This window comes from Thamnophis elegans, chromosome 16 (assembly GCF_009769535.1).
Source record: "Thamnophis elegans isolate rThaEle1 chromosome 16, rThaEle1.pri, whole genome shotgun sequence".
Taxonomy (NCBI): domain Eukaryota; kingdom Metazoa; phylum Chordata; class Lepidosauria; order Squamata; family Colubridae; genus Thamnophis; species Thamnophis elegans.
Window position 1 is genome coordinate 572,220 of NC_045556.1, and position 26,618 is coordinate 598,837.

The window sequence follows — 26,618 nt, forward strand, 5'->3', positions numbered from 1 at the left end:
AAGCCACGGGCATGGCCCTGTGGCTTCTGCATTCCGTTTCCTTTTGACGTGGCTGCTGTCCCAAACCCCGGACTCGGGGTATTTTCTGTGCACCTCAGGAGGGGATGTGCCTTCGCACGTGTTTAAGTCCTGTCCCCAGCGTCCTCTGGGGTTCTGCAGGCGCAGCCCAGCCGGTTGGAAACCTGCCCTTCTGTTTCAGGGCAGTTACTTGCCAGGGGCTCAAGCATCCCTGTTGCTGTTCCTTGCAATTTGCTTTCCAAGCAGCCGCCCCCAATCCCTTCTTCTCCCTCACCCTCAGCTGCGCCTGGAGGCCTTGCACCAGATCCTGGTTTTGCTTTCGGGAATGGAAGAGAAGGGCGGCCCGGCCTCCCTCGGCAGCCGCCAAGGACTGGGATTCCAGTCTTCCTCATTTCTCACTTCGGTGAGGCTGCAGTTCCTGGCCGGCTGCTTCGGCTTGGGAAGCGTGGGGCACGCGGGAGCCAAAGGGGAGAGCGTCCGGTTGCACCACTACCAGGTAAGAGCCCTGAGGAGAGGAGGCCGTCGTGCGTGCGCCTGCTGGTCTCGACTTCATGGCAAACTGGCGGGCGGATCTTCCTTAGAACCAGCCGGTGGTGAAATCTAAAATCTTTTGCCACCGGTTCTGTGGGCGTGGCTTGGCGGTGGTCATGTGACTGGCTGGGCGTGGCCAACTTCTTTTCACTTCTTAAAGCATTTTTTGCCCCTACTTATTCGTCCAGACCACTAGGGGGAAAAAATGCTTTAAGAAGTGAAAAGAAAAGAGGTTCCTACAATCGCATGGCTCACAGCTGATCCACACAATCGTTGGAACGCGTTTTTTTTTTTCACTTTTTAAAACATTTTTTTATTACCGGTTCTGCCGAATAGGCAGTAAAAAAATCTTTGAAAAGTGAAAAAAAGGTTCCGTCGCCATCAGCTGTGCCCTGCCGTCGTTGGAACCCAGAACCGGTAGTAAAAAGTGCTTTAAAATGTGCGTTTGTGTGTGGGGGAGTTTCCAACAATCGCCCGGCACAGCTGAGAGTCACAGAACCTTTTTTTTTTCACTTTTCAAAGGTTTTTTTTTGCTACCGGTTCGAGCGAACCGGTCAGAACCGGTAGCATTTCACCCCTGGAGCCAGCCCTCAAGTGGGCCGGCTTGACTGCCCTGGCATCCTTTTTTTGTAGGATGGCATCAGAGCAGCCAAGAGAAGCATCCAGACCGAGATTCAAGTGGCGGTGCACAAGATCTACCAGCAGCTGTCGGCAACCTTGGAAAGGGCCCTTCAAGCAAATAAACACCACATCGGTAAGAGGAGCGGATTGAATCCGGCGTTATTTTTATTCCTGGGAAGAAATACGCCGGAGACTCCTCTGGCTCAACCCTCTCAAAGTACCTCCTTGGCTTTCCCTTTGTGTTTGTGTGTGCCTGCGTGTGTGTGTATTAGAGGCACAACAGCGGCTCCTGTTGGTGACTGTCTTTGCCCTGAGTGTGCATTATCAGCCGGCCGATGTCTCCTTGGCCATTTCCACCGGATTGCTGAACGTCCTTTCTCAGTTATGCGGGATGGACACCGTCCTTGGGCAGCCCCTGCAGCTCTTGCCCAAGAGTGGCATTTCCCAGCTCAGCACCGCTTTGAAAGTGGCCAGCACGAGGCTCCTACAGATTCTGGCCATCACCACCGGGTAAGGACTCACGAGGTCATACTCACCCCCCAAAACGGACTGGTTGAAATACTGAAGTTGTGATGAAAGCCCCAAATTTGCCTCCTTTGCAAAACCAGGAAATGCTGGCCTCCTCCCCCAACCCCCCCCTGCCCCTTGCCCCATCCCTCCACCGTCTGCAGGCACCTCGGGAGGGGCTCCTTGAAGGCCCAGCCTGGTGGAAAGACGGATCCCCAGTGGACATCCTGGTGGTTGAATAAATCGGGCCTGAGGTCGGCATGGTGGGTGCTTCAGGGTCAGCCTCAGGCCACTGAATAGCTGCCCTTGGGTGAACGAGGGCAGCCTCAGGAAGCCGCGTCCCCCTCCAATAGCAAGTCAGCTCGATGGACGGTTAGTTCAGGCAGAGGAGCAGGAAATCCCCATCCCGGGAACGTCCTCCAGATCTCTTCCCAGGGCTTGGCCGCCTCTGTGTGACCACCCTTGACTCCCCCCCCCCCTTCCCACCTTTCTCACCTAGGACGTACGCAGATAAATTGAGCCCCAAAGTGGTCCAGTCCTTGCTGGACCTTCTGTGCAGCCAGCTGAAGAACCTGCTGTCACAAGCAGGGGTGATGCTTATGACCTCTTCCTTCGGAGAAAAAGAAGTCAGCGATCAGGATGAAAAGAAAACAGAGTCCAAAGGTGACCCTGAGAGGAAGGACTTCAAAGGTACGGGACTTTTTAAAAGGAAGGGAGAATAATGGTCGGGAGGCCTCGGCAGCAGGAGACGCTCCCTCGGCTGCTCTCAAGCGCCCATCTCCTGGGCCACGGTGATTGCCAGCGGAACAATCCCTGCTGCCCCTCGCTTGCCCTGCTTTGCAGATTAGGGAATCTATGGCACGAATGCCTCCTCTGGCTGGCAGAGATTCATTCTTTCTGCTTGGTTTTGCAGTTGCCCTCCGAAAACAGCACGCTGCAGAGTTACATCTAGGGGATTTCTTAGTTTTCCTCCGAAGAGTTGTTTCTTCCAAAGCCATCCAGTCCAAAATGGCTTCTCCAAAGTGGACAGAAGTGCTCCTGAATATAGCTTCTCAGAAGTGCTGCTCAGGTACGGCCCACCCAGGTGGCAAAGGAACGTTGGCATCAAGTGAATAACCAAGATTCTTCCATCGCTACGCGGCGCTCGGGCTTTAGGGCAGCGCTTTAGAAACCGCCTGGGCGACAGAGGCTGCCCTTTGCTCAGATCCCTTTCCTCTGCCCTTTCCCTTTCAGGTGTGCCCTTGGTTGGCAAACTGAGGACCAGGCTGCTGGCCCTCCATGTCCTGGAAGCCGTGCTGCCGGCCTGTGAATCCGGTGTGGAGGATGACCAGATGGCTCAGGTGTTGATACTTTGGAGAGAATTTAGCATTTGCATCTCTAAGCTCAAAATTAGGTCTCTGCCTCCAACAGACACCTCTGGCTCACTTCTCACTTGTGCATCAGACGCTGCCTTCCCCCAAACAGGGTCAGGGGTCTCCCACCTCAGTTGGCAGCAAGAGAGGCCTCATCCCGTATCTCAGGGTCATCCCTGGCCGCCTTGTATTTTGCAACAGTTGGTGGGTGTTCCTTCCACGGGGATGGGGGGGGTGCATTGAAGCCCTTACGTAGCCTACGAGGGACCCCCGCAGCCCCCTTGGTGACCTTCAGAGGTGGCCTTCGACCTGAAAGAAGAATGGAGAAGCCTAGTTGCAGCCTTCCCCTTGCAGTTCATTGCACTGAATGCGCTGTGCTGATGCTCCCCACAGGTGATCGAACGGCTGTTCTCCCTCCTGGCCGACTGCATGTGGGAGAGCCCAGTCGCACAAGCCAAGCAGGTGCTTCAGATGAAAGAGAAAGAGCAAGAAATAAAGCTGCAGGTACCATTTCACCTCCTCCCGCCCGGAGTCCCTTGGGATAGGGCGGCATACAAATATAATCAATGAAATGTAATAAATTGTGCTGGTGGGCTGCCTCCCACTGACGGAGCTTTCCCCTCTCTTCCTGAAGAAGCAGGGGGAGTCTGAAGAGGAGGACGAGAACCTCCCCATCCAGGAGGTCTCCTTTGACCCCGAGAAGGCCCAGTGCTGCCTGGTGGAAAGCGGGCAGATTCTCACTCACGGCAGCGGGGGAAAGGGCTACGGGCTGGCATCCACGGGCGTCTCGTCTGGGTGTTACCAGTGGAAGGTGCGTAGACCGAAAAGAACAGGTCAGACTCAGGCCTACGGCGGACGATAAAATATCACAGCTGGAGCCGGGCGACTCTGGTTCGCTTTCTCGGCATTTCTGGCTCCTCAGGATGATGCCGAAAGTGTATTAGAAATAATGGATTCAGTGGTATTTGATCCCAAGAAGGGGAGGTTTTCACCCAGGAATACATATATTTCAACTGCATATATTTCAAATTTTAATTTTGGGAAGAAATAATCGAAGAGTTGCTTCTTTGCTAAAAAGGGGGGGGGTCCTATTATTTTGAGCGGGTTGCCATACCCAGATGTTCTTTCTTTTGTCCCATTCTTACATGCGACGCCCCCGTGTTCATAGTTAAAGTTCACACAGTCGTTCTGCACTTTCTAGTTTTACATTGTGAAGGAAAACCGAGGCAACGAAGGGACGTGCGTGGGGGTTTCTCGTTGGCCCGTTCATGATTTCAACCACCGCACCACCTCCGACATGTGGCTGTACAGAGCCTACAGTGGCAACCTCTACCACAACGGGGAGCAGGCCCTGACCCTGACCAGCTTCACCCAGGGGGACTTCATCACCTGCGTCTTGGATATGGAAGCAAGGACCGTTTCCTTTGGCAAAAATGGGGAGGTGAGAGGCTTTGGCCTAGTGCTGCCTTGCTAGATCTGCCTATTGCTTCACAAGCGGTTCACGGTGAAGGTTGAAAAATCCCCTCGGTGGCAACGTTTCAACCTGAACAGAGGAAGAGTGGCACAGTCTGCATTTCCTGCCTATAGCGGGTCCATTCCCATGGGAAAGTTAATCTCGTGAACAGATGACCTAACCAAAAATGAAAGGGAAGTGAATTCCCAGCCTCATCTTAAGCAGGCAGAAATCTCATAGCCAACCTGGAGCCGAAGGAGAAGGGCTCCCTTGTGAATGCAGGTCTCCACCCTCCTCATTTTTCTTTTTCCATTAGGAACCCAAACTGGCTTTTGAAGACGTGGATGCTGGAGAGTTGTATCCTTGTGTGATGTTTTACAGTAGCAACCCTGGAGAAAAGGTAATGTGGAGACTTCCAAGGTTTTGGAGCCGATGAGCTCCCGGCCAGTTTGAAAGGGAAACGGGTTTAGAAGTAGCAACTGGGGAGGGAGCAGGGAGACCGGGACACCCAGAAGTGGGTTCAATTCCTTTGGGCTCATGGAAGCCGCCTGGGCTGGCCAAATCTACCTGGAGCCTCATCCAGGAACCTTTCTAGCTTTGCTGCCTGAAATTCCGTGGCTCTTAGCGGTGAGGAGCCCGGCTCTCTTCCCTGCTTGAGCTCGCCTGCCTTCTCTCTCCTCCACCCACTTTCCCATTCCGCCCGCTTAAAATTATGCCCAGCCTTAGCTCCCTTCTGCCATCCCGGGGCACTGCGAAGGCCGGTACCTCTGTGTCTGCTGAAGGGCGGCTCTAATTGGGAAAGGGGCCTTTCTGGCCTTCGGTGCAGGGGTCTCGAAGGCCTGAGGGGCAGCGAAGCCACTTCCGGGGTGTCTCTGTCTGCCCAGGTGAAGATCTGTGACATGCAGATGAGGGGCACCCCAAGGGACCTGCTGCCGGGGGATCCCATCTGCAGCCCGGTGGCCACGGTGCTGGCGGAGGCCACGATCCAGCTGATCCGCATCCTGCACCGGACCGACCGCTGGACGCACTGCATCAACAAAAAGATGGTGGAGAGGCTGTGCAGAATCAAAGGCTGCCTGAAGGAGGGCGGTCAGAGGCTGAAGAAAAGCCGCTCCCTGCAGAGCCGGGAGGAGAACGAGGTGCGCGAGGAGGAGGAGAAGACGAAGCCCTGCGGCCGCCCACACGGACTGGCTGACCTCTCGGAGCAGCAGCTGAAGACCCTCTGCGTGGAGGTCTGGCCAGTGCTGGCGGTGATTGGCGGGGTGGACGCCGGACTTCGAGTCGGGGGACGCTGCATCCACAAGCAAACCGGGCGGCATGCCACCTTACTGGGCGTGGTCAAGGAAGGCAGCGCGTCCGCCAAGGTCCAGTGGGACGAGGCTGAGATCACCATCAGGTACAGTGCTGGTCTTCAGCAAGCGGCCAGCGGGTGGAGTCCAGGAAACGGGGTGTTGAGTTTGATCTCTGGGCTTGTTGCTTCTGGCATTTTAAGGGTCCGGAGAGCCGATCGTTTACGATTCGCTCAAAGGAAAGACTGCATTAGAGTAGTGCAGCACCGCCCAGAGGCCGAGGCTTCTTCCAATACAGGGCTGGGCTGTGCCCTGCCAGGGGGGGGGGGGTGATACCCCAGGTAGGTGCCAGCCATGGGGGCGGCTGTGGCTGTTGAGAGGCACTTTCCAAAGGCAGTTTAGGAAAGTTAGTGCAGGGTAAACCATCTCAGGCAGTTGGAATGAAATACATCGTTTTAGAGAGAGAGACAGGCGGCTTGTTACTTTTGCGTTGAATGTCCCCCCTCCCCATAATCTCATTTCCCTGGTTCACCTTGACCTTTAGACCGTCCACCCCTCTAGGAGGTTGTGGTACATTTTGCCTCTGGTTTTGCCTGTGTGATTTCCTGTGCTTTCCTCTCGTCTATCCCTCACTTGCTTCTTCCTGTGTCGTTCTGGTCTTTATTAAAGCTTCCCAACTTTTTGGTCGCCTAGTGATACGCCGCTCTATAACCTGGAACCTTGCGAACCGCTGCCTTTTGACGTTGCAAGATTCCGGGGACTGACGGCCACCGTCTTGCTGGACCTCACCTACCTGACCGGCATCCACGAAGACCCGGGCAAGCAGAGTATTAAGCGGCACGAGAAGAGACACAAACACGACCCGGAAGAGAAAGGAGACCCAGATCAGAAGACGGAAGGCGACGCTGCGCCCGAGGCACGGGCCGCACCCAGCACGGAGGAGCCGAAGGGCCCCGGGGCCAGGCTGGAGAGCGAAGGCTCCTCCTTCTCTTTGGACGCCATTTCCTTGGGCATGGAGTGCCAGCATCTGAGCGCCGAGGGCAAGAAAAAGAACCACGAACACGCCGCCAAGAATCACGAGGCCGCGCAGTCGGAAACCAGGGCCGTCCAACTGTCCTACCTTTACCTGGGAGCCATGAAGTCCCTCAGCACGCTGCTCAGCTGCAGCAAGTACGCGGAGATGCTCCTCATCCCCAAAGTCCTGGCCGAGAACGGCCACAACTCCGACTGCGCCAGCTCCCCCGTGGTCCACGAGGAGGTGGAGATGCGCACGGCCCTGCAGTTCTTGATGCGCCACATGGTGAAGCGGGCAGTCATGCGCTCGCCCATCAAGAGGGCGCTGGGATTGGCACACCTGGAGCGGGCACAAGCCATGATCTACAAATTGGTTGTGCAGGGGCTGCTGGAAGAGCCGGGCGGCTCCAAACCCAAGCCAGGTGCGTCCCCGGAAGGCTGCAGGGGGTGGGAGGTCAGCGCGAGGCCCCCCCTGTGGCTCAGAAGGACACGCAGACCTGGGCTCTGCGCCTGGCTTGGCCCCACGGCCTGTGGCTGCCTTTGGCCTGAGCCCCTCTCCCCTCTTTCTCCTCCGGCTCAGCTACCGAAAAACAAAGGGAGCTTTTTAGTCCCAAACCTGGAAGAGCCCCTGCCTCTCTCTGCAAGTCAGGTGAGGGTGGCTGGGGGCTCCGAAGGTCTCGGAGGAAAGAGATTGGTGGGCCAGAAGGAAGGCGCAGAGAGCAGCAGCAGCAGCAGCAGCAGCTGGATTTGAGGCAACACCCCTTGGTGCTTCCTGCAGGGCCCTGACCCGAGGCGCTGCGCAGGAAACGGTCCCGGAAGGGCCCTTTGGGTCAGCAGTAGGCAGGGATGCTGCTCCTCCCCTCCAAAGAGTTGCTTCCGGGCGGCCCTTGAGGAGCCGGCCTCCTCTCTGAGTGCTGCTGATTTGAAGCCCCAAGTGGAAAGGCCAGGCGTCCTGCGGTGGCTCAGGCCCATCGCCCCCGGGCCCCCGGCCAGCGCCTTGCAAGGAGGCACGACCGAAAGGTCTCCCTTTGCTTTGCAGAAATAGACCAGCAGACCGAAGAGAATGACCAGAGCCAGCAGGCCCAGACCCCCGTGACCACCAGCCCCTCTGCCTCCAGCACCACCTCGTTCATGAGCAGCTCTCTGGAAGACACGACCACAGCCACCACCCCCGTGACCGACACGGAGACCGTGCCCGCCTCAGAGTCCCCGGGGGTTCTGCCACTCAGCCTCCTGAGGTACCTCTTGATTCCCAGGCCTCCTTGTTTGGGGCCGCCATCCGCCGGGCGGGCGGCCTCGTCTTACTCCCTGCCTCCTTTCCTGTCTCCCCAAAGGCAGATGTTCTCCAGCTACCCCACCACGGCCGTCCTTCCCACCAGAAGGGCCCAGACGCCCCCCATCTCCTCCCTGCCGACTTCTCCCTCGGACGACGTGGGCAGGCGCCAGTCGCTCACCTCCCCCGACTCTCAGCCCGCCAGACCCGCCAATCGCACAGGTGGGCCTTCCCAGCACAGCCGCCTGGCTCTCCTTGAACGAGTGTCGACTTTTGTGTTTGGCAAACGCAGGCGTTCATTTTTGTCCCCCCTTCCTCCTTCCAGCCTTGTCCGACCCAAGCAGCCGCCTGTCCACCTCTCCCCCTCCTCCTGCTGTGGCCGTGCCCCTGCTGGAAATGGGCTTTTCCCTCCGGCAGATTGCCAAAGCCATGGAGACCACAGGTGAGCAGACACACCTGGGCCAGGCAGGATTCTTCTGCCCGTCCATCCACCTGAGCTGCTGGAGAGGGCCTGCAGGGGGCCCACGAGTGGCACGGGGGGGGGGAGGGATCACGCCCCCCAAAGGGAAGCCTTGTCCTCCCCTTTCTTGCATTTCACAAGGCCAGAAAATCTGGGTTCCGCCATTCCTTTGGCCCGAATTCATTCTGCGTGTGCATCTTGTGCCTCTGCGCCTAGTGCTGGGTTTCATCCTGTTTTTCTGGGACAATTACGGACGGTGAAATATCAGTAGGGGATTCTGGGCTGAGCAAAACGATGCTTCCCTTTATTCCTTCCAAGGCTGCAGCAGGCGGCTTTGCTGGGCCGTTCAGGTGAAGGTTTCTGGTTCCCACAGGTGCACGAGGAGAAGCCGATGCCCAGAACATCACCGTTCTGGCCATGTGGATGATTGAGCATCCCGGGAATGAGGAAGATGAAGAGCCTCAGTCAGAAGAAATGGTGGATGTCCGGCAGGGAGGATTAGGCCCAGGAGGGGGGGGCAAGTCCAGCGACCAGAACTACCTGCAGTCTCCGGGAGACATGCCTTCGGCTGACGCCCCTGAATTGGAGGAAGGCTTTGGGGAAAGGTGAGCTCACTGCGCGGAATGGAAGGATTCCTTTGCCACCTCATCCGTCAGCAGGGGGGGTGATTGAAACTATTCCAGGCTCTGTTAAAGAAACATGAAAAGGTGACCAGGCCCACATTTGAATGGCTGCTGGGGGGTCTCTTGAGCCCATCGTGCAGCCTTCCGGTCCAGAGCGTTGTGCCTCCCCCTCAAGCCGCGCCAGCGTTTCTGAGCTGTTTTTGTCCTTCCAGCCAGGAGAACACGGATCATGCAGAAAACGCAGCGTCCGGCAGTGGGCCTGTGGCCAGGGGCCGCTCGGCAGTGACCAGGAGGCACAAGTTTGATCTTGCTGCTCGAACGCTGCTGGCCCGTGCCGGTAAGTCTTTCAAATACTACATCACACCTTCCCCGCTCCTCCTCTGATTCCTTGAAGGTGCTTGCCCTGTTTTAGAGCTGACCAGCTATTCGTAAAAGAAGAAATGGGCCAGAAAAGGCAGCTATAAAGTCTGCTCATCCAGAGCTGAAGGAAAATTGTTAAGATTTCAGCTTTGTGGGGCCACGCATGAAGGCTGCCCCAGAGTTGAGGGTGGGAAGCCTGCCCTGCCTAAGGAAACGAGGCTAATGTGGCACCAGCTTCCTTTCGGGGGGCAGTTACCTTCTTCCCCCTCTCAGTCCAGCGTAGTCGTTCCTGGGGTTTCCGGGTGGTACCCCCACCAGATGGCCAGGCTAAGGAGCAGACGCCCTGCAGACCGAAAGCTGCTGCTCTCTGTAGGGCAGCTCTAGTAACAGAATCTTGCAAGGGTGGATGGGCTGCCTCTTCCTGGGGATTGAGGGCTTGGGGCCCCCTCTGATCCTAGCTGTAACGTTCCCGTGGTTCGCCCATGAGGCCAATGTTGAGAAAAGACAGGAGACAACCTTTCTCGGGATGGAGCGACGACCCAGATTGGGGGTCTGAGAGCCCCTTTTATTGAGATAGGACAAAGGCAGGAGGAGCAATAGCATGTGGTTAAAAACAGCCTGTAAAAGTACAATTTCTAATCTACTGCTCAGAGAAGTTCTGTCTATATATGGTCAAATCCTGGACGTCATTGGTACATCTCAGACTGTTATGTTATGCACTATCAGGATGTTATGGCGTTCTAGGAGTTTGTTTTCTCCTGTGTGGTTCAGCGTGGCTCTGCAACTATATTACAACACCTAGCCTTGGTAGCAGCCGCTCAAGGGCATCCTCTTCATTCCCTGCCCAGAGGCCTGGCTCAGGCTTGGGATAAAGTATTCCTGGGAAGTGTCTGTCTGTCTCTCTCTCTCTCACACACACACACTCACACACAGACTGCTTTTGACTTGCCCAGTAAACTCTGTGGTTTTCCCTCCCTGGTTGAAGCGGGATTGTACCGCTCTGTTCAGGCCCACCGCAATCAGAGCCGGAGGGAAGGGATCTCCTTGCCGCAAGACCCCGGCGCCCTCTACGACTTTAACCTGGACGAGGAGCTGGAGCTGGAGCTGGACGAGGAGGCCATGGAAGCCATGTTCGGGCCGGACCTGGCCGGGGACAATGACATTCTGGGAATGTGGATCCCAGAGGTACTGGACTGGCCGACCTGGGTGTGTGTGACGGCAGCTGGGGCTGCTGCTTTGCTTCCTTCTTGCTCTGTCGAACGTGACTTAACTCTGTGCCTCGCTCAGCCTCCGCGGTTAACGTGGCTGCGGCTAAAATGTGGGAAACTAGCACAGGTTCTCCTCTCTCTCTCTGACTGCGGCTGCTTTCTGTTGGCCAACTCTCTTCTCTGTGGGCGACTCAGGCGTTCCGTTCTTTAAAAGCATTTTTAGAAATAGGTGCAACCCCACGATTTAGTAATCAGAAATAGAAGCCTAATGCTTTTTCTCTGATTTAAATGGAGCTGCCACGGAGAGGCTGCTTGCTTTAAAAGTGGAGTTAAACTCGGGCAGTTCACCCTGTTGCTCAACGCTGCCGCCTCCTTCAGGTCAAGGATCCAGGCAAAGCTGGGGAATCCTGGCCTCTTCAGAGCAGATTCCCTCCTGGGCCAGAAGCAGAACCAGGAGTCGCTTGTCAAAGGTCCCAAGCAGAACTCCCCACAGAGAGGGCAGCCTAGAGGCAGGCTCAGCTCTGCCTGATAGGAAGGCGATTAGCCTGGCTTTCCTGGGGTCTCTTCCTCAAGGCCTCCAGAAAAGAAAATTCTTGGAACTGAACTTGTAGAAATTGCTCCCGTGAGATTGTACCGTGTATTAAGCTGCACTTGGGAGGACTTTTCCACCAAGGAGCAACACCTAATGGGGACACCAATATCGGTGCTGTTGATTGGTTCCCTTGCACATCGTCTTTCTCTTGTCTGCCTCTGGCTGGCGTCTATAGGAGATTATTGGGGGTGGGGGGGGTGGGAAGCTCTTGGGGGACAGAGGGGCAATGCCACCTGCGCCTCTGGCACTGAGCTGGAGTGGAACACGTCGGCTGGCTTTCATGGGGGTGTGGAGGAGAAAGTAGGAACGCGAGGTGCTTCCTTGTGCCTGAAACCATAACAGCCTCATTGTGTCGTGCAGCATGTTTGTGAGTCTGAAGACAGGGACGAAGTGGTGGTGTGCGAGTTGTGCGAAGCCAGCGTGGCCAGCTTCAACCAGCACATGAAGAGGAGCCACCCCGGCTGTGGGCGCAGTGCCAACCGCCAGGGCTACCGCAGCAACGGCTCCTACGTGGACGGCTGGTTTGGTGGCGAGTGTGGAAGCGGGAACCCTTACTACCTGCTCTGCGGCAGCTGCCGGGAGAAATACCTGGCGTCCCTGAAGAGCAAGAACAAGTCCTCGGCCTCGGAGAGGTATGGGAGGTTGTGGGGCGGCCTGCCCACTCCGCCCCCTGCCCCCCCCCCACCCGTGCGTGGGCTGTCTGGTGGGAGCGCGGCCGAGGGAAGGCTGACCTTCGTGGCCTGTCCAGGCTCCTCTTGCCCCTTGGGCTTTCCTTTGTGGCCAAAAGCCATTTGGAGTCCAACAGCCAGACCTGGGAGCTCTTTGGGGCAGCAGAGAGGGGGCTGGATGGGCAAAGGTTGGGTAGGGGGCCAAGAGGAGACCCGCCAATCTTGGTCAGCCTCTCCTCCTCTTGTGGGAGAAGAAGGTTCCAGACTTCCTCTTGCCCTTTCATGAGGCTCAAAGCTCAGCCCGTCCCCTGAGAGGCGCTCTTGGGAGGCCCAGAGTTGAGGGACAGAATCGGGGGTCTAAAATAGGCTGAGTTTTGGTAGGTTTGGTGTGTTTTTCTATGGGAAACTTCAGTTAGCCCAACCATTCACTGGAACTTTAGAAGGAGTTTCACGCCAGTGGAAACCGAGGAGCCTCTGGAGGAGCCCTGCTGGGGCCCTGCTGGAGCTTCCGATGGGGTCTCCTCCGATGGGGCAGCTTCTTCCTGCGGAAGGAGTGGAATCGGCTGCAGGGAAGGAGGAGGAGGAGGAGGAGGAGGAGGGTGTGGAAGCCAACAACAGGGAAAGAGCTGAGTATTGAGGGCCGGCTAAGGAGGTGTGGGGCCTGTGAAGGTGACCTGGGTTCCTTCTCTCTTGGGCGCAGGTACAAAGGCCAGGCCCCTGATCTGATAGGCAAGCAGGAGAGCGTCTACGAAGGTAACTTCCTCACGGCACGAGCGTCGACTTCGGGCCTCCGTGGAGAGGTAAGGCCTAACCGCCCTTTGCTTGCCTCTCGCTAGAAGACTGGGATATGCTGGAGGTGGACGAGGAGGAAAAGCTGACCGGCGAAGAGGAGTTTGAGCTGCTGGCTGGACCCCTGGGCTTGAATGACCGGCGCATCGTGCCCGAACCTGTCCAGTTCCCGGACAGTGACCCCCTGGGGGCCTCTGTGGCCATGGTCACGGCCATCAACAGCATGGAGGAGACCCTGATGCAAATAGGTAAGCTGGGGGGGGGGAGGGAGGGGCCGTTTCTGTGCGCCCAACGCTGAGACGCCGTCTCTGGGGGCAGGAAGCAGAGGCGGTCCCTGTGGGGGTGGAGACCTCGTGGAAAGCTGGAAAGGGCCCCCCAAAGCCCTTTTTCTTCAGGATGATCAAAGGAGGATTGGCAGGTCAGGGAAGCCGAGGATTTGGACGGGCGCGGAAATAGAGGCCTTTAGCCCACAGTTCCCTGGGAAGAGCGACAGAAAAGACAGGGGGCAGCAGGGAGAGCCCCCTGGATTGGACCCCGAGCCTCTCTCCCCTCACGCCCAGCTGACAGGAATGGAACCAGGGAAGGGATTCAGGGAATGAATCCACCGCAGCCACACAGGTTTCGTGCCACAGAGCAGGGCTGGGAGAGGAGGCGGCCAGAGGGGCCCAGCATTGGCTGCAAAGCCTTGAGGGCACCTGGTACCACCTTGGGCCTTTCCCCAGGGGGCCTCCAAGGCAGCCGTGGGGTCTCTTCCTCTGCTGACCCGGCCCCCCTTTGCCCCTTGACAGGCTGCCAAGGCTCGGTGGAGAAAAGCTCTTCGGGCAGGATGACTCTGGGGGAGCAGGCGGCCGCTTTGCTGAATCCCCACGACCGCATCATGGCCTTGAGGCGGGTGACGGCAGCAGCCCAGGTGCTCCTGGCCCGGACGATGGTCATGCGAGCGCTCTCCCTGCTCTCGGTCAGGTGAGGAGACTCCGCTGGGCTGGGAGGGGGGAGCACAGGAGGGGGGGGCGAAGGGCTGAGCGAGGGGGGCTTTGGTCTTCCCAAAGGAGGCTCTGACTTTTCCTGCCCTTTGCAGCGGCTCCAGCTGCAGCCTGGCGGCAGGGCTGGAGTCCCTGGGCTTGACGGACATCCGCACCTTGGTCCGCCTGATGTGCCTGGCCGCAGCCGGGAGGGCCGGCCTCTCCACGGGCTCCTGCTCCGGGCTGGGCCCTTCCGAGAGGCCGCGAGGCATCCAGAGCCAGATGACCAAGCCCATCTCCTGCCTGGCCTACCTGAGCACAGCCGTCGGCTGCCTGGCCTCCAACACCCCCGGGGCTGCCAAGCTCCTGGTCCAGCTGTGCACTCAGGTGAGGGGGCCGGCTGTGCTTCCGCTGCCCAGCCTCTCCTTTCGCTCGCGGGGGGGGACGGGACACTCCGCGTTCGGGGCTAAAGACCCCGGGAGTCTCTTGGCTGGGCCAGGCCGGAGGGGAAGGGGGCCTTTGGCGCAGGCAGCGCTTGGGGGACGGTCGGTAAGTGAGGGAAGAGGAAGTGGTTTCTGGAAGGAAAAGGGAGGAAGCAACCAGCGGCTTCAGCAGCCTTTCTCAGCCCGACAGATTCAGCCCTCAGGCCGCCTTCCACCTGGAGAGGCCCTGAAGAAGGAAAACCTTGACACCATCACGAATTGATTAATACGGGAACGTAGTTTTGTTTAGCATCATTTTAATCTGAGTAAATTTATTTGAATCACCGGATTCGGATTACGTTTTTAATCTCTGAAATCTATTATACCTGATGATGGGAATGATGAGAAAAAATTCAGTCTCTTTGAAAGCAGCTCCCTTTCCTTGTTTCCTTTCATGTGTAATAAGAATGGACTTTGCTTTCAACGTAATGCTGGATCTGCTTTAATGTCTTGTTGGAAAACTCAACGTGATGCGAATGAGCCTCTGTGTTTGAAAAAGTCAGAATTGATCGTTGCTTTTTAATTCCTTCTTTTAGAACTTGATTTCAGCAGCTACCGGGGTCAACTTAACGACAGTGGACGACCCCGTGCAACGCAAGTTCTTGCCCAGCTTTCTGCGCGGAATAGCCGAGGAGAACAAACTGATCACCTCCCCCAACTTCGTGGTGACCCAGGCCCTGGTGGCCCTCCTGGCCGACAAGGGGGCCAAACTGAGGCCCAGCTACGATAAAGCAGAAATGGAGAAGAAAGGTGGTTGCCTCGGGTGCGGGGGGTGGGGAGGAGGCTGCCCAGCCCTCTTGTCCTGCTCCCTCCCCTGGCCTGGGGCCCCTGTGGGCCCTCCGAATGACCAGCCTTGCTCCCCTCCTCCTGCCCTAGGGCCCCTGGAGCTGGCCAACGCCCTGGCCGCCTGCTGCCTCTCCTCCCGGCTGTCCTCGCAGCACCGGCAGTGGGCCGCTCAGCAGCTGGTGCGCACCCTCGCCGCTCACGACCGTGACAATCAGGGCAGCCCGCAGACCCTGGCCGACGTGGGAGGGGACCTGCGCAAGTGCTCCTCCATCAAGCTGGAGGCTCATCAGAACAGGGTAATGTCCCCACACAGACACACATACACACGCACGGCGTCTCCAGAGGGCCTTGGGTCTCTCCAGACGCCCATCTCAGCCGACCCCCAGGCAGCCTTCTGCAGCTGCGGGCGGGGTGGGTGTGTCTTTTCCATCTCCATAAGTTCCCAGCCCTGGATTCGGCTCTGGTGCACAAACCTGGATGTGGTGGGGCCCAAAAGGACCGAGATCTCTCTTCAATCTCCTGCTCTGGTTTCCAAATCTGGCCGGATTTCCACCTGGGCTCTCCCGGAGCGGCTGGATGGGACGATTCCGGCCTCCCTTCCATTTTGGCCCCCGCCTTCCCTTCGAACAGGTCATGACCTGCATTTGGTGCAACAAGAAGGGCCTCCTGGCCACCAGCGGCAGCGACGGAACCATCCGCGTGTGGAACGTCACCAAGAAGCAGTACTCCCTGCAGCAGACCTGCGTCTTCAGCAAACTGTAGGTGGCTGGGCGGCCGGTTCCCTTGGGCCGAGCGAAAGGGGGGGGGCGGGGAATCCGGGGCTGGAAGGAGCGACGGCTCCCTCGGATGCCCCGGCTGGAGCCACAGAGCCAGTGGGCAAGTCGGCCCTTTTGGGGCAGAGTTTTGGGTTCCTCTCGGTGGGTCAGGGGGGCAAAGAGAAGGAGCCGCGCGGAGGTTTCGGCCTCCGGGGAATTTGGGCGGCGGGAGGGAGGGTGTTTGACTGCTTGGCCTACAGAGAGGAGGGGGAGACGGTTTCTGCCTTGTCTTGCAGCGAAGGAGATGCAGAAGAAAATTTGGGGTCTCCTGGTGACCCCGGCTTCTCTCTCGCCTGCTGGAGTGTGAGTGGCAAGTACCTGGCGGGAGCCCTGGAGAAGATGGTGAACATCTGGCAGGTCAACGGTACAAACAGCAGCCGTTTTTAGCGAGGCGAAACTAAGCAGAATTAAGTTGTGACGGGCGTTTTTATTTTGTGAAATGGAATATCCCAACCTGTGTCCTGCCTAATAATAACGAGGAGTTCCGTCCCCCCCAATCCTCTCTTTGGGTTTGTCTCTTGGCCAGAACGAAACCCATTGGGGGGGGGGGGGGGAGGGTCTGCCTCTTCAGAGCTTCCAGGCAACAGGCAGGGAAATGGGGGGAAGGGAGGGAGAAGCTCCCATCACCTGCAGTGCAGCCCTTCCATTTGGTCAAGCACCGGCAGCCCCTCTGGCCCTTCGGCCCCCTCCTCTTCTGCTGGTTGTTATCAGTGGGCTGGCCCGTCTGTTGCCATGGGTTTCCCAGGCAGCGCCCTAAACTCCAGCTGCCCAGGGCGCCAGCAGAATCCGGCAGCAAAGGCCCCCTAGAAATGGCTCTCAGAGCCACTGCCCTTCGGGGTGAGGGGAGTGGTGGTCCTTGAAGCCCCCACCTGTGTTGTTCCCAGGAGGAAAGGGGCTCCTGGACATCCAGCCCCACTGGGTCTCTGCCCTCACCTGGCCCGGAGAAAGCCCCTCTGCAGCCTGGACCGGAGATGCGCCGGAATTCCTGCTGGTGGGGCGGATGGACGGCTCTCTGGGACTGATTGAGGTTCTGGACGTGTCCACCATGCGCAGGATTGAACTGGAACATTGCTACAGGAAGGACGGTAGGCTCCGGCCCCATCGGGGGCTGCAGGCCTTTGGGCTGTGAAGGGGGGAGGGGGAGATGTCGTTTCCCCAGTGTTTTCTGCGCTGAAAAGGCTTCGGGAGACTCAGCCGTCTCTTTCTGCTGGCCTCCAGTGTCAGTGACCTGCCTCGCCTGGTTCAGTGAGGAGACCCCTTTTGCCGTCGGCTACGTGGACGGGAAGCTCTTGATAGGCACGCGAGAAGCCCGGGAGAGCGGAGGGATTGTCCTGGTGGACGCACACAAGGTACCGCAGAGCCCGCTTGCTCCGGCCTGCCTGAAGGGCCTGAGAATCCAGGAGGGCAGGAAGAAGAAGAGGGCGGGTGCCAGCTGGGGAGGGGGCCTTCCGTCTTGTGCTTAAAGGGAACCGAATGGCCGAATGGGGGTCCTTTGTGCTCCTCCCTCCTCCAGGACACCCTGGTCAGCATGAAGTGGGACCCCACGGGGAAGATCCTCATGACCTGCGCGAAGGAAGAGTCGGTCAAGCTCTGGGGCTCCTCGGGGAGCTGCTGGCGGCACTTGTGCAGCCTCCCCCACCAGTCCGTGGTGAACGCCCTGGTCTGGTGCAGCCTCCTAGGGAAAGGCCCCAAGCCGCAGCTGCTGCTGGCCACGTGAGTTGGAAGATTCGATGCCCCTGGTGGCACCTGCCTGGCATGGACAGAAGATCTGGGGTGGGGGGTACTGACGGGTTTCTTAAATTTTAAAATGGCATCTGGCCTTAGTCAAAAGAGGATTCATTCTGTACGGGTAGTCCTCAACCTACAACCGTTCATTTAAAGACAGCTCAAAGGTAGGACGGTCTTGGAAGAAGGGACTTCTGACCTATCCTCGGAAGCTACCACCCTCGCTCTGCCCCTGCCATCACGCGATCCCAATTTGGGCGCTTGGCAGTCCAAATTGGTTGCCGCGTCTCCTGCTCACATGATGGAAATTGTCGGATTTTGTGTTTTCAGATTTTTTGCTAGCTATAAATAAAAACCAGTCTGACCTTTCTGGGCTCCGGGGTTCCCTTTCCGCTCCCTCCCGCCCGCATTTCCATCGGCTGCCGTGTGACTCGCAAGCGCCTACAAGCCCCGCTCAGCCGGGTGCGGGACGGCGGCTCTTCATGGCAGCTTCTCCTCCTCTTCGCTTCTCTTTAGCGGGTGCCAGAATGGCTTGGTTTGTGTTTGGACAGTTCCCCAGGACGAGCGGGTCTTCCTGCAGTCGAGCCTGGGCTGCTCCGAAGAGTGGTGGGACGAAGACCTCGGCGGGAAGGTGAGGACGGCCCCGAGTGGGTGCAGGGCGGAAGGCAGAGAGGAGCCGAGGCAGCTTTTGAAATAAGCGGCCTCTGCGCTCGGCTCTGGCGGAGCTTCCTCTGCTGCGTGAAGAGGCTCCTTGTAGCACCCCACGCTCGGGAGGGTGAGGGACACTGACCCCCCTGCAGAAGTGGAGGAAGCTGAATCACATTAGCTGGACAAATGGCCGTGTCCGAAAGTATTTGGCCTACGTAAAGAGGCCTCTGCGTTTCAGTTCTTCAGCACGAAAAGCTCTGGGATTATTTCTCGCCCTTCCTTCCCAGGACGCCTTCCGGAAAGTAGCAGAAACCAAGTGTATTTATCAGCTAAAAGGACACATCACACCTGTGCGGACTTTGACTTTCAGCTCTGACGGACTCACCTTGGTCTCTGGGGGCCTCGGGGGGCTGATCAACCTCTGGTCTCTGCGGGTAAGCAGGCTCCCCAGAAGCCATTTCCCCTTCCCTCTTCAGCGGCTAAAAATAACACAAGTTTGCAGGCTCAAGTTGGGCAAATAGTCGTAGACAATTCATTGTCTGATCGGTGTGTACCACCTCGGTTGGGGAGTTGGGCAGAGCCCACATCAAGGACGTTGTTCTTGCTGTCGATACCTTTTCGGCCCTACAGACACAAACACCTTCTGTCCTTGTCTTCCTGCTTCTTCCTGCTTAGGATGGGTCCGTCCTGCAGAGTGTGGTGATCGGTTCTGGAGCTATTCAGACCGTGGTCTGGATCCCTGAGGTTGGAGTTGCTGCTTGTTCCAGTAGATCCAAGGTATTGTCTCCGAGCAAAGCCCTCACTGCCCCCCCCCCTCACGGTGGGGCTCTGAGCTCACCTGCCGCCAGGCCACACGACGGGCAGTCGATTGTGGTTGCCGTGGTATTTGGACAGGCACGATAGTCTCCTCCTCTCTTGATAGGATGTCCTGGTGGTGAACTGCACTTCGGAATGGGTCTCCTCCAACCACGTCTTAGCCACATGTAGGAGCGCTTTGAAACAGCAGGGCATTTTCGGCTTAAACATGGCCCCGTGCATGAGGGCTTTCTTGGAACGGCTGCCCATCATGCTGCAGGAACAGTACACCTACGAGAAGGTGGGAAGGCCTGGAGGGTGAGGGAGGGGGCCGGGGGGGGCTTGTTCCTGACCTGCACGGAGGCCATTGGGGAAAGAGTGGACTTGGTCTGCCCAGCCTAGTTCTGGGCTCCAGGGCCCCCCAAGTGGGTCAGAGGGGTGTGCTGGATTATGTGGCTCACTGTTTTGGCCGCCTTTTACACGGCTCTTGGCTGTCGCAGTTTCCTTTTGAAGAAGCGTTGGAGACTGTAATCCTGGCTCTGTTTTGCTGAGGGAAGCCGGTTCTCTTGGACTTTGTACAGTTAATGAAGTGAAGGGACAACATGGGGGGTAACCCTCTTCCTCTTCCTCTCCCTCTTAGCCCTACGTGGTTTGTGGAGACCAGCTGGTTCACAGCCCCTACATGCAGTGCTTGGCTTCCCTGGCCGTGGGGCTGCGCCTGGACCGGCTCTTGTGCAGCCCACCCGTCCCTCCCCATCACCAGGCTTGCCTCCCGGACCCCTCGGCCTGGAATCCCACCGAGTGGGCCTGGCTGGAGTGCTTCTCCACCACAGTCAAGGCTGCGGAGGCTCTGGCCAAGGGAGACACCTTCCCAGAGTCCTTCACGGTCCCAGACCTGGAACCGGTGCCGGAAGAAGAGCTGGCCCTCCTCATGGTAACCGTGGGGTGCACAAGGGGGGGGGAAGGGGGGGGGCTCCAGAGTTGGCAGGGGCAGCTCCTTGCCTTGCGTGGAACTAGAGTTTGGGGTGTCATAATTGCATAAGCAGCTCTGGGCAAAGTCAGGGCATCCTTTCCACTAAGCAGGGACAGAGTGGGCCGAGAGAGGAGGGGGCGGCCTCAGGGCCCGGCTTGACCGTAAGGCAAGAAGTGTCTTCTTTGCAGGACAACGGAAAATGGATGAACAGCCTGGATGAGCAGATCATGTCCTGGGCAACCTCACGCCCGGAGGTTAGTGCCGTGGGTGATGGGTTGGAAAGAGCCCCAAAGGGCCCCCAGATCTAATAGCCTCTGTTGCCCCTTAGGACTGGCACCTTGGCGGGAAGTGTGATGTGTGCCTCTGGGGAGCCGGAAGGCATGGGCAGCTGGCAGAGGCCGGAAGGAACGTCCTGGTGCCCGTCTTGGCCGCCTCCTTCTCACAAGCACAACAGGTAACCGTCGGGAGTTTTCAGACCCTCCCTCCCCCGCGAGACCCATCCTGAGGCTCCCCCGGAGAGGGCAGAGCAGGGCCAGACGAGGCAGGGGGACTGCCGCAGGTGTGAGGCTCCGGAGGGGATCCTGTGCAGAGAGAGAGAGAGAGAGGGAAGGAGAGAGAGAGGGAGGGAGGGGGGGGGGCTTTGCCTTTATTCGGATGCAGATTTTTGCTGCCTTAAGAACCGAGTTTTCTTTTAATTTCCCCAGGTCATTTGTGGCCAAAACTGCACATTTGTCATCCAAGCGAACGGTACAGTTTTGGCCTGCGGAGAAGGCAGCTACGGCCGGCTGGGACAAGGAAATTCCGACGATCTCCACGTGCTCACCGTCATTTCAGCTTTGCAGGGTAGCTTGAATATTTCGGCACTGAGGATTTGGCCAGCGTCGCGTATTCGACCAAGTGACCAGAGCTCCATCCCGCAAACTGGGCTCCGGATTGTTTCCAGAGCCCAGAGGGGGGCAGCCCCAAGATAAGAGTCCAACATGGCACCATCGGGAACAGTCCGGAAATAAGTTCCCGGAGTCCCTTCTAGGCTCCTCCCTGGCAGAGCCTGCGGCCAACCACCTCTGGGCAAGCAGGGCCTGGCTAAGCTTGGCATCTGCCACAGCCCTCGCCAGGTGGCAGAGGGTGGCCTGGTCCAGCTGGAGAGGAACCCAGAAGGGGCCCCGCAGGGCCTCGGGATTTCCAGGGGAAGGATCCAGGAGTGTTTGGGCTGGGGGGGAGCGGGAGCAGTGGAGGGAATTATTAATGTTGGCTCTTCCGCTTACGTGAAGGTTTTGTGGTCACCCAGCTGGTGACGTCTTGCGGTTCTGATGGACATTCCATGGCCTTGACGGAGAGCGGGGAAGTTTTCAGCTGGGGAGACGGAGATTATGGCAAACTGGGGCACGGAAACAGCGACCGGCAGCGCCGGCCAAGGCAGATAGAAGCTTTGCAAGGAGAGGAAGTCGTGCAGGTACATCGACTCAACGGTTCTGGCAAGAATTGGGGGCTCTTGGCTCTGAATTCAGGGGATGAAAAGTCCAAAATTGTAGCCGGCTTGAAGAAACTCCCAGTGTCTCCCAGAAGCCCCACTGATGAGGGGGTGCCGTTTTCTCCAGATGTCCTGTGGCTTTAAGCATTCGGCCGTGGTGACTGCAGACGGCAAACTCTTCACTTTTGGGAACGGCGACTACGGACGGCTGGGCTTGGGCAACACCTCCAACAAGAAGCTTCCGGAGAGGGTGACGGCGCTGGAGGGCTACCAGATTGGAGAGGTTAGAAACCTCGTAGGGAAAGCTGGAGCTGCCTCCAGAGTTTTAGCCCCGCAGCTGGCGAGCGAGTCCTGCTGGCGGCCGTGGGGCTCCGGGAGGCTCTTCAGCAGACGCTCCGCTCTCTCTTAACGTCAGGTGGCCTGTGGACTCAATCACACCATCGTCGTATCTACCGACGGTTCCATGGTTTGGGCTTTTGGGGACGGAGACTACGGGAAGCTGGGCCTGGGAAACTCAACAGCCAAGTCCTCCCCGCAGGTGAGCCCCCCCCCCCCCGCAGCAGTGGCCCCTCCCACCCCCCTCAGTCACCTGGCAGGTTTGCTCAGAAATGGGCTTCCCCAAGAGAGTCTGTCCCCGGGGTGGGATCCTAGTGGGGGGGCTTCAAGGTCTCCCTCCCTGCTGTCTGTCATGAGAGCTGAAAGGAGGATTAGTTCAAGGGGGGGGGGAGAGGATGTTGTTGTATTGCAGCAAACACGGAGTCTCTGCCAATGTTTTCTATTATCCATGTGCAAATCACGCTGCATCCCCTCCTGAATAGAAATGAAAATGTCCCTCCCTCCCTCCCTCTCTTTTCTCTCTCTCTCTCTCTCATGCTATCCGTTCTTCTGCCATTTTTCTTTAAGGCTTTCCCTTTTTCTGTCTCTCTCTCTCACAGAAAGTAGACATTCTTTGTGGCATAGGAATCAAGAAGGTTGCCTGTGGCACCCAGTTTTCCGTGGCTTTGACGAAGGACGGGCACATCTACACTTTTGGGCAAGGTGAGTCCAGGCAAAGAGCCGCCAGCGCTCGGCCTTCGGGGGGGGCGGGAGGAGACCTGGCAAGAGGCAGGCCGGAGCCGGTCCTGGGGGCTTCCTGCGGCTCCCTCAGGGCTCTCCTTTATTCCAGACCGGCTGATTGGCCTTCCGGAAGGACGAGCCCGAAACCACAACCGGCCCCAGCAGGTCCCGGCCCTCTCGGGGGTCTTCGTGGAGGACGTGGCTGTGGGAGCAGAGCACACCCTGGCGCTCTCCTCTGCCGGAGACGTCTACGCCTGGGGCAGCAACTCGGAAGGCCAGGTGGGCCCGGGAGACGCGAGGGGGGAGGCGGGGAAGTGTCGTGTCAGAGTCTGGCCAGGTGCCCGGTGGAGGCCGCTCTGGCTGAGCGTTTCCTTCTCCGAATCTAGTTGGGGTTGGGCCACACCAACCACATCCGGGAGCCCACCCTGGTCACCGGGCTGCAAGGGAAGAACATCCGGCAGATCTCCGCTGGGCGATGTCACAGCGCTGCCTGGACCGCCCCGCCCGTCCCCCCTCGAGCGCCAGGTACAAGGGCCGGCGGGGAAGGGGGGCTGCGCTCTTCAGCCAGTCCATCCACCAGGACACACATTGGGCCAGCCTCACTGCTGTGGCCCCTCGAGAGGGGAGGGGCCACACGCCAGTTCCCATCTGCATTGAAGCAGCTCCCCCTCCCCCAAAGAGCAGAGGCTTTTCTGGTGGGGAGGGGGCTGTGGGCGGAGGATGGTGCCCCTCCCCTCCTGCCATGGACCTTTCGGCGGCCGTTGCGAGAGGATCTGGGGCTGACGGCCTCTTTCCCTCTGCAGGGGTGTCGGTGCCGTTGCAGCTGGGCTTGCCGGACGCCATTCCTCCCCAGTACGGGGCCCTGAAGGAAGTGAGCATCCACACCGTCCGGGCCAGGCTCCGGCTCCTCTACCACTTCTCCGACCTCATGTACTCCTCCTGGAGGTTGCTGAACCTCAGTCCCAACAATCAGGTGAGGCCCCTGCCTCTGCCCCTAGGCCCAGCCCCCTATGCACACCCCTCCCAGGAAACCTGCTCAGGGATTTGACAGCCTCAGGGAGGGGGGCAAGGCTTTGGCAGCTCCCCTGGGCAAGGAGTCGCACCGAGATTGCCCTCCAGAGGTGCTGAGGAAGGGAGGGTGGGCACAGGACCTCCAGCCATTTGGAAGGGCCGGACCCAGGAGGGGGGAGGGGCCGAGGGGAGGGAGGTCAGTCTGGCCCTTGAGGGAAGAAAAGGGGTTGCTTTCTGAAGTGGCAGAGGAGCCCACCTTTGACCTTTGAGGCCAGCCTTGCCATGGTGGCCCCCATTCAGAGCCCCTCCCCCCTTGCCCTCCGTCTGGGGGCTCCGTCTCGGGTAGAGCTCTCGGTCTCCCTCCGGTTACAGAGCAGCACATCCCACTACAACGCCGGCACTTGGGGGATCGTCCAAGGGCAGCTGAGGCCACTGCTGGCGCCCCGCGTCTACACGCTGCCCATGGTGCGTTCCATTGGGAAGACGATGGTCCAGGGGAAGAACTACGGCCCCCAGATCACGGTCAAGAGGATCTCCACCAGGTCAGCCTTCCGGCCCCGGGAGGGACGTGCAACCGACGTGGGTGTGGCCGGGCACGCTTGGGTGGCTGACCGCTCCTCCCTCTCTTCCCAAGGGGCCGGAAGTGCAAGCCCATCCTGGTACAGATCGCCAGGCAGGTGGTCAAGCTGAACGCCTCCGATCTCCGGCTGCCCTCTCGGGCCTGGAAGGTGAAGCTGGTGGGCGAAGGCGCTGACGATGCCGGGGGCGTCTTCGACGACACCATCACAGAGATGTGCCAGGTGCGGCAGGATTCCAGGATGCCAGCTGGCATCGCTTCCCTTTCAGGCCCGGCCCCTGAAAAGGGAATGAGGACCCAGCTAGATAGCCAGCACTTCCCCCCCCCTCCTCCTCCTCCTCTTCCTGGCCAAAGTGGAGGGGAGGGGCTACGTCTTTGCTCTCCCCAATTAAAACTCTAAAGTAGGCAGAGCACGTGAACATATTGTTCTGGGCCGGGACCAAAGCACACAGAGCAATGCCAGCGGCCGGTACTTGAGCCAGCTCTGGAGCTGCCCCAGGGCGCCTGGTGTGCTTCCCCCACACTGATGGGACGTCCACCCAGAGCAGTCCAGCATCCGGGCAGCCGGCAGTCAGCAAAGCCAACTTGGGAAAAAGGATATAAAACATTTGCTAAGGTTTTCCCAGCTTTTTACCGCCACATGCTGGGTCCCTAAAGGCCGGTTGAGCGTTGGGAGACTGGAGGGAGGGGGGGGAGAGTTCGCGGGGGCTGCTCTGCGTCCTCTCGCTGTTGCTGGACTTGCTTTTGGGAGCCATTTAATCATTCAGAAACCCCTTTTCCCCTTTCATTCGTAAGGAACTTGAAACCGGGATTGTAGACCTGCTGATTCCTTCCCCAAACGCAACGGCCGAAGTCGGCTACAACAGGGACCGGTAAGTTAGCCGGCTGCCCTCTGAAAGACACCGGGGGGAGAGGGGGGGCTTCTGACCTTCTGACCAGGCAAGAAGGGGACTTAGGGAGCCTGTTTTGGAGTTTGTTCCTTTGGAAGGTGGGCCAGGAGTGGACAGGTTGGTCCCCAGCCATTTGCCACCAGCCCCTCCCCCTCCCCAACTTTCTGTCTTCCCGCCGGCTGCCCGGGGGAGGGGAAAGGGGCCCAGCCGTTGGCAGCCAGTCCATCTCCTGGCTCCTCCTTGGCTCTGTATACTGGGAGCTTCTCCCTGGTCACAGAACTGGGTGCTGCCCCCGGGGATCTGGTCTGGGCCAATGGCAGCCTTGCGTCTTGCCAGGCTTCTCTTGAACCCCTCGGCCTGCCTGGAGGAGCACCTGATGCAGTTCAAGTTCCTGGGCATCCTGATGGGCGTGGCCATCCGCACCAAGAAGCCCCTGGACCTCCACCTGGCCCCGCTGGCCTGGAAGCAGCTCTGCTGCATCCCGCTGGCCCTGGAGGACCTGGAGGAGGTGGACCTGCTCTACGTGCAGACGCTGAATAGCATTCTTCACATTGAAGACAGCGGCATCACCGAGGAGAACTTCCACGAGGTGAGGGGAGCCCCCAGGCGGCTGGCCACGCCCGGGCCCAGCTACGGCCATGGCTTTCCTGACGACAGAGCAAGATTGGCCTGCGGCTCTTGCCAGTTGAACTCCTTGGGGGGTGGGGCATGGGAGGGGGGTCTCCAGAAGGGGCTTTTCCTAGGGGTTGGGGGGGGGGAGGGGGTTGGAGGGATCCGTCTGCGTGAAAGGCAGCACCGCTTTGCAGAGTGCAACCAAAGGACGTGGCTTGATTTCCTTCCTGCTAGATGATTCCTCTAGATTCCTTTATTGGCCAGAGTGCCGATGGCAAAATGGTGCCCATCATCCCCGGTGGGAACAGCATCCCCCTCACTTTCTCAAACCGGAAGGAGTACGTGGAAAGAGCCATCGAGTACCGGCTGCACGAAATGGATCGCCAGGTAAAGCCCAGCGGGGGTCTCTGCTTTGCTTTGCGGCCGTCCTGGGTGCCCCCTGAAGGGCCACTTCTGCCCTCCTGCGGCACAATCTGCCTCAGCCTCTCGGCGTCATGGAAGGGACGTGGTTCATAGGCTCCACCCCCGAGATGGAAAGATTTATCCCGGTTCCCAGTTTGTCCCCAAAGACGGTTTGTTCCTCCTGAATTTCTTCGTGGCCGCTGAGCGTCTGCTCCCCTTGCAGGTGGCCGCCGTGCGGGAAGGGATGTCCTGGATCGTGCCGGTGCCTCTGCTGTCCTTGCTGACGGCCAAGCAGCTGGAGCAGATGGTCTGCGGGATGCCCGAGATCTCGGTGGACGTGCTGAAGAAGGTGGTGCGCTACCGCGAGGTGGACGAGCAGCACCAGCTGGTCCAGTGGTTCTGGCACACGCTGGAAGAGTTCTCCAACGAGGAGAGGGTCCTTTTCATGAGGTTCGTGTCCGGAAGATCTCGCCTGCCAGCGAACACGGCGGATATTTCTCAGCGGTTCCAAATCATGAAGGTCGATAGGGTAAGATGGCGCTTCTCCCTCCCGCTTGCTCTGGTGCCTGATCAGCAGCAAGACCAGGGGGGGCCCTGCCCCTGACACGGCCACTCGTCCATTTCCTGGGCAGCCGAGCAGACCCCCAAGGCTCTC

At 58.7% G+C, this 26,618-nt stretch overlaps 1 protein-coding gene across 7 annotated transcripts in view; it reads left to right on the forward strand.

Moving 5' to 3' along the window:
* HERC1 (HECT and RLD domain containing E3 ubiquitin protein ligase family member 1) overlaps positions 1–26,618 on the forward strand; it is a 50,139-nt gene that overhangs the window by 22,728 nt on the left and 793 nt on the right. For 4 of the 7 annotated variants that reach the window (XM_032232650.1, XM_032232656.1, XM_032232655.1 and 1 more), the window contains exons 27-77: positions 299–514; positions 1,183–1,303; positions 1,443–1,680; positions 2,177–2,367; positions 2,591–2,746; positions 2,911–3,017; positions 3,423–3,533; positions 3,664–3,840; positions 4,231–4,470; positions 4,799–4,882; positions 5,367–5,878; positions 6,441–7,207; positions 7,825–8,023; positions 8,120–8,280; positions 8,384–8,500; positions 8,892–9,123; positions 9,354–9,478; positions 10,487–10,707; positions 11,662–11,933; positions 12,670–12,722; positions 12,806–13,006; positions 13,547–13,721; positions 13,837–14,107; positions 14,739–14,952; positions 15,079–15,284; positions 15,619–15,746; positions 16,040–16,167; positions 16,688–16,888; positions 17,022–17,152; positions 17,317–17,516; positions 18,045–18,159; positions 18,464–18,610; positions 18,852–18,953; positions 19,099–19,272; positions 19,612–19,905; positions 20,133–20,198; positions 20,273–20,398; positions 20,649–20,787; positions 21,216–21,397; positions 21,543–21,698; positions 21,831–21,953; positions 22,351–22,453; positions 22,581–22,750; positions 22,858–22,996; positions 23,275–23,444; positions 23,855–24,024; positions 24,117–24,282; positions 24,855–24,931; positions 25,286–25,538; positions 25,796–25,948; positions 26,187–26,492. In XM_032232650.1, the coding sequence (XP_032088541.1) occupies positions 299–514; positions 1,183–1,303; positions 1,443–1,680; positions 2,177–2,367; positions 2,591–2,746; positions 2,911–3,017; positions 3,423–3,533; positions 3,664–3,840; positions 4,231–4,470; positions 4,799–4,882; positions 5,367–5,878; positions 6,441–7,207; positions 7,825–8,023; positions 8,120–8,280; positions 8,384–8,500; positions 8,892–9,123; positions 9,354–9,478; positions 10,487–10,707; positions 11,662–11,933; positions 12,670–12,722; positions 12,806–13,006; positions 13,547–13,721; positions 13,837–14,107; positions 14,739–14,952; positions 15,079–15,284; positions 15,619–15,746; positions 16,040–16,167; positions 16,688–16,888; positions 17,022–17,152; positions 17,317–17,516; positions 18,045–18,159; positions 18,464–18,610; positions 18,852–18,953; positions 19,099–19,272; positions 19,612–19,905; positions 20,133–20,198; positions 20,273–20,398; positions 20,649–20,787; positions 21,216–21,397; positions 21,543–21,698; positions 21,831–21,953; positions 22,351–22,453; positions 22,581–22,750; positions 22,858–22,996; positions 23,275–23,444; positions 23,855–24,024; positions 24,117–24,282; positions 24,855–24,931; positions 25,286–25,538; positions 25,796–25,948; positions 26,187–26,492 (9,486 nt within the window). The remainder of the gene's footprint in view (positions 1–298; positions 515–1,182; positions 1,304–1,442; positions 1,681–2,176; positions 2,368–2,590; positions 2,747–2,910; positions 3,018–3,422; positions 3,534–3,663; positions 3,841–4,230; positions 4,471–4,798; positions 4,883–5,366; positions 5,879–6,440; positions 7,208–7,824; positions 8,024–8,119; positions 8,281–8,383; positions 8,501–8,891; positions 9,124–9,353; positions 9,479–10,486; positions 10,708–11,661; positions 11,934–12,669; positions 12,723–12,805; positions 13,007–13,546; positions 13,722–13,836; positions 14,108–14,738; positions 14,953–15,078; positions 15,285–15,618; positions 15,747–16,039; positions 16,168–16,687; positions 16,889–17,021; positions 17,153–17,316; positions 17,517–18,044; positions 18,160–18,463; positions 18,611–18,851; positions 18,954–19,098; positions 19,273–19,611; positions 19,906–20,132; positions 20,199–20,272; positions 20,399–20,648; positions 20,788–21,215; positions 21,398–21,542; positions 21,699–21,830; positions 21,954–22,350; positions 22,454–22,580; positions 22,751–22,857; positions 22,997–23,274; positions 23,445–23,854; positions 24,025–24,116; positions 24,283–24,854; positions 24,932–25,285; positions 25,539–25,795; positions 25,949–26,186; positions 26,493–26,618) is intronic. The other 3 variants (XM_032232653.1, XM_032232654.1, XM_032232652.1) reach the window with 3 other exon arrangements.